At 34.7% G+C, this 5,527-nt stretch overlaps 1 protein-coding gene across 1 annotated transcript; it reads right to left on the bottom strand.

The window, feature by feature from the left end:
- Positions 1-259: 259 nt before the first annotated feature.
- On the bottom strand, positions 260-5,261 carry LOC114256365 (tRNA (cytosine(38)-C(5))-methyltransferase 2-like). The gene is made up of 4 exons (XM_082893472.1): positions 4,548-5,261; positions 2,114-2,216; positions 845-1,317; positions 260-620 (listed from the first exon to the last, which is right to left on the bottom strand). Exons 1-3 carry the CDS (start codon positions 4,677-4,679, stop codon positions 1,247-1,249), a joined length of 306 nt encoding a protein of 101 aa, XP_082749598.1. The 5' UTR covers positions 4,680-5,261; the 3' UTR covers positions 260-620; positions 845-1,246.
- Between the last annotated feature and the right edge of the window lie 266 nt (positions 5,262-5,527).

The following is a 5,527-nucleotide window of genomic DNA, read 5'->3' as shown; positions in this document are numbered from 1 at the left end:
TACTATGATATATATGCGACAGGTTAACTTGTTGCTAATAAAATGTAAGGAAATGATAATTACATTAGAGACGGTTTATTATTGTCGCAATAAAATTATTTTCATAAAATCAATATATATTTTATTAATTCATTCCCTGTACAAATTATTAATATTTTTTAAAATAAAATACATCCACATCCACATCTAAAAAATCATATGTATATATGTACCCTGTAACAATTGTCAACTAAATATTCTTCACAAAGGATATGTGAAAGTCAATGGGCAGGAAATCTGCCCAAGGAGAATTGTCAATTATAGCAATTTTTTGCAAGATCAACACCTAAAACTGTTAAGTCCTTGGTGTAACTTCCATCTGAAAAAAATGCATGATTCACGATAAGCTCGACGAGAGATAAGTTTTCTATCTGGATCCATTATATCTAGAAGTTGTTCTGCATAGATGCTTTGACTGGCTGTGAACACCACAATTTCAAACATCTCAGCAACCCTCTCTAGGAACATCTGAAGATAAGGCCTCTGTTTTACATAGACTCTGTGCACTTTCATGTTGAAAAAGACTAGAAAACTAAAATCCGCATCTTCACAATGTTCCAACGTAGAGTGGACAAGTGTTTCTGCACAAAGGAAAGCTAGTGTGACCAACCTTTGGAAGCATAAACTTATGTAAAAATTCTTTAAAATGATTCGTAGAAATACAAGTACACCCGAAGTTGAAAGTTCACTATAGGTGTAGATCATAAATATTATACTGACATAACAGAGAAATAAACTAGATAAGATAAAATGAAAAAATATCGAGATTAATAGTAAACACATCAAAGGAGTTCAATTTTCTTACCATCCAAATCCAGTACTAGGGTAGTGGACTTCATTTTTTGTGTTTCATTAGCAATGTAGTGGGGTGAAAATTTGGCACCACATTTGGTAGGTCAAGTAGATTTCTGATAAACATGTGTGGATCAAAGCACTCTAATTGATCTGAATCTAAGTAGGGATTCACATCAGGTTCCTCATTGCAGGATCTCAACTGATGGATTGCAAGATACAAGCTTAAATCATCTGAATCTATAATGGTGTCCTCAAATGTTCTGCCATCATGATCGCCACCTACCTCCATGGTATCCTCAAGGAAAGGTAATATCATGTATTCCTTAGCCATATCAAAAAACGTACTTGGCTCATCAATTTTTAATCAAGCAAGCAACTAGCTTCTGTGATGTCATCATAAATTGAGTTGCCTTCAATGGGTAAGCCTGCAACAATCACTGTCATCAGCTCCCAAAATCGATGGATCAAGATCTTCGTTACTCCCTGCATAGAGATAAGAGGAAGGTAAGGCTTATTTAGACTATGTCAATCCATTTTTGGCACAACCAATTCAAAACTGAACGTGAATCTTCTGCTTTGCGCTGTCATATGCAGAAGATGGTTTATATTTCCAAACCTAAGACATGCGCTTGAAATATTTTATAAAAACATAATCCAATAAGAAAAATCTATGTTGTTTGACATTCTTTACAAACATGTGCAAAGATTTATACTCCCATCTCCAACAAAGAACTCTTCATAGATCAAGCAAAATTTCATCATTATTCATTCAAGTGACACATTAAATGAGTTGGCAACGCAAGTGATAAAGAATTAAGCTGGTGTGCAGGCAACAAATGAAATGAGTTTGAATGCAATGCAGGCATTAGGGGTCTAGTAATTGCTTTTTTGTTCTGCTCATCTTACAATTTTTGCACTGGTCGAGGATGTTGTAATTTTTTTAAATATGTGAACCCAATCTCTTTAAAGTGCCTTTTAGTGAAGGAAATTTTGAATTATGGAGAGCTTTAGCTGATCAATATTGTATTCAAAACCAAAAGAAAGAAACAGATAATTCACTTCAGATACATACAGACCATTCTCTGGAAACATGAAGCAGTGACTTCCAGCATTTTCATTTCCACCTTTTTTAGGACGAATGGAGCAACACCCAAACAAAATTTCTCAAAAAACTTCATCTTCATGTCAAAAAGCACACATGCTCTGGCGACAAATCTCTAATTTAAGATTAAAAAAACAATTCCCAAGACAGCATAAAAAGAAAAATTCTAAACAGTACCTGCATCATTGTTGATCTCTGGTTCACTGTGAACTTCATTTGACTCCAAAGTTGGTGAAAAAATTGTCTCCAAGTTTGATGCACAGGTCGGTGGTGTAGATTCCTGCAATCAACCATCATTTGTCACACATAACTATGATAACATTCTAGGAATACCTTGTCAGACTTTTGAAATATGGGGAACAGTTCGAGTAGCAAAAACAAGAAATAAACCGCTGAGTATTTTTCAATCTAATTATCTGTTCTAATTTATCAGTAAACCAATTGACAATCTACACAGGCCCATCTGGCCACCAAAGTTCATATTCTGCAGAACTCTCCAACTTTAGTTGATAGAAGGAAATAATGCCTCCAACGAAATCCATGAGAAAACTAAGAAAATAAGATAATGGCTCTCAATATGTGAATCTGACTAAAGAAAGAAAAGAGATTAGTGACAGTATGGAAAGACATTAGAACATTGAAAGCCTCAGTAAGAAGAGGCTATTAACTGACATGTATGTTTAAAATCTCAATTTCAAAAGCTAATTTTTTTTAAAAAAAGAAAACACATACACACACATTTTACAATTGGCACATTGTTACCATTGAAAGCAGTTCTTAGCATTCAATCAACTCCTATCATGTTAGCACTTCCCTCTAAAACCACTAAAATTCTTCGATATCATGTTTGACTTCTGGCATACATGGACACCATTTTTTCTCTTAATGATGGCATTTGATCTGTTCTTGTTATATGCAGCACAATCTTCAATTGAGTACATCAGTGGGAAACAAAACCCCTCTAACAATCAATACAGCAGCAAGAGATTGTCATGAAAACAAATGGGATAAGAAATTAATACTAGACACAACAATACATGTAGAGCAACAACTACAGAATATACTAAGAGACACATGAATCAGAAAGACAGGCAATGTAAATCGAATAGTGATAGTAAATATGCATCGATGGGAATGAAAAAAGTTTTAGAGCAACCACGATTCATTTAAAGAAAACTAAGATGTAGGTCAACAACCCACCACATACAGTATTTATATAAGTGAAATAACATAGAAACAGACTGAGCATTGACAGTTTGACTTAGCTACAAACGCTATCATGGTAAACTGTGTAATTTACCTAACGACTACAAGGACCCACACTTCAATTCATTAAAGATTTTGTGGTTCTAAGAAAAAAAGTCCTTTTTTTCTTATAAATAAATATCATAGCACCCCTTGATTCAATACTCATATTTTAGTCAGTTCATAATAGTTAAAAAGTCGCACAATCTGGCTGTTATTCATAAAGCAAAAGGCCATATTCTTTGTTGAAATTGCTCAATCTAGTACTTTGTAACAATTTTGAATTCGGATGCCATACACTAATCATACCCTTATGAATGCAGCATCCACTAGTATTATATGGGTGACATTATGTCCCGATCCGAAAGTATAATCAATGTAGACCTATTCAGTCATCCCTCTGAATTCAAATATTGCCCGTCTCATTAGGTTAAAAAATTCCCATTCTGAGAACAAAACGGCGGATACAAACTGCGGGTCAAATGGCTAGGTAAACAACGTTCCTTTTGGCCGTTCTTTGATGTCAGCTATTTATTAATGGAACAGTAATATTCCCATTTTGAGAACAAAATGGCAGATCTTGACTAGTTTGACTCCCATGCACTGCACTTGTGGCGGTCGTGAGCCTTGAATACCAGAATCTTAACTCAAAAGTCCTAGGATACCCATCTTTCTATCAAACTTATTGTTAGAATTGCATCACACAATCATGGAAAGCTTTAAACCTAGTGAAAATGATCTTTACCTTGTTCTTTGTTAAAATTGAAATATCGCCAAATCATATAAGGCTTTACCACTATTTTTTTAACCAAAACTGTAACTCCAAAATGAGAAACTTACTTCAATTTTAAAGCCCTTCTGGACCAACTAAAATCTATAAATAGAAACCTAATAACATTACCCAACTACTAGCCATGGGCAACCAAAAACAACCCATGTCCAGCATGTTTGAAAATATACCAAAATACTCTCAACTCTTTAAACATATTTCACACATATAAATTGACAACCAGCAGCAAACTTACTTAAAGAATAATTCACTCAAAAACAACTATGCAATTTGTGGAATGCCCCCCCCCCCCCCAACTAATTGTTCCAAATCAAGGGCTGGGGCTTGGAAGCAACTCTTCTATGCCTTTTCTACATCTTACAAGGGAATAGCCACTAATCACTTAAAAAGGACAATCATATTACTCGGGACTATAAAATTTGACACCAAATAAATTAACAGACTCCATCTACAAACCATTCAAAGGATCACAAACAAACAAACCCACACCTACCTACATATAAATAGACAGACACACACACACACACACACACACACACACACATATATAGAGAGAGAGAGAGAAAGAGAAGTTACCAGACAGAAGTAACGTGGCCTAGAATAGGGCACACCAAATTGCAATGGGCTAAGAATGAACTCCTGTGTAACAAAATCAGCTTTTGCCAATATCTCAATCATTATTCTATGCATATCAGATGTCTGCAACATATACACATGAAAAAAGAAAGAGAAAAAGAATGGTGCTGTCTCAATAAAGTTTGGTTATTTATAAAAAAAAAAGAAGAAGAAGAAGAGAGTAAAAGAAGATAAAACAAGAAAGCAAGAAACAAAAAAGAAGTGTTAATAATATATATGTAAAGGGAACTGAATTTATTTATTGAGATAAAAGTTTTCTATACAAACCTCAAACCCTACAACATTCTCCACAAATATTGCGGGAGGAGGTTGAGAAGTTTTTGGTATAAGTTCAAGACTTTTGAGAAAAAAAGATGCCCAAGCATCAGCCAAGCCCTTTTGAAGACCTAAATAATAACAGTTTGAGAACACCTTGCCAATCAAAATGAAATTAACAAGCAGAGAAGAGAATAATTTTACTTTGCCGAGTGTAAGGCTGACAAGGAGGAGAAAGAAGCCATGCATGAGCATGATAGCTGTCAAGATCAGCAGCACTAAGGGTTTGAATGTTACCCTAAACTCAGCAAAAAAGTAATATTGACCATAACACAATTTAGATAAGCTCTAATAAAGAACTGGTCAAATGCGATCATGGGTAATCAGTATTTCTTAGCAGCCAAGGGCTAAACAACAAATTAAAGGTCAATGGCGGAAAACCCATAATCCTCCATGTAGTTGCCAAGATAAATGGGTATTTAATTTTTTTTATTTTTAAATTAAGAGAAAAAATAAATAAAAGGCTGGAACCTAGGCATATATTGACAGATGATTCAAGGTTCAGAGGGGTGCCACTTTCCCTACTTAGCCCAAGGGAGGAGTGCCCCTTCACAAATTTGTGAAAGAGTGAGGACGGATTAAATAAAAATAAATCAATGCAAAGG

The sequence above is a fragment of the Camellia sinensis genome, chromosome 10, assembly GCF_055761805.1.
Source record: "Camellia sinensis isolate YWXY chromosome 10, ASM5576180v1, whole genome shotgun sequence".
Taxonomy (NCBI): Eukaryota; Viridiplantae; Streptophyta; class Magnoliopsida; order Ericales; family Theaceae; genus Camellia; species Camellia sinensis.
The sequence above is the reverse complement of the archived record's forward strand: the minus strand, read 5'-3'. Positions and strand labels throughout refer to the sequence as shown.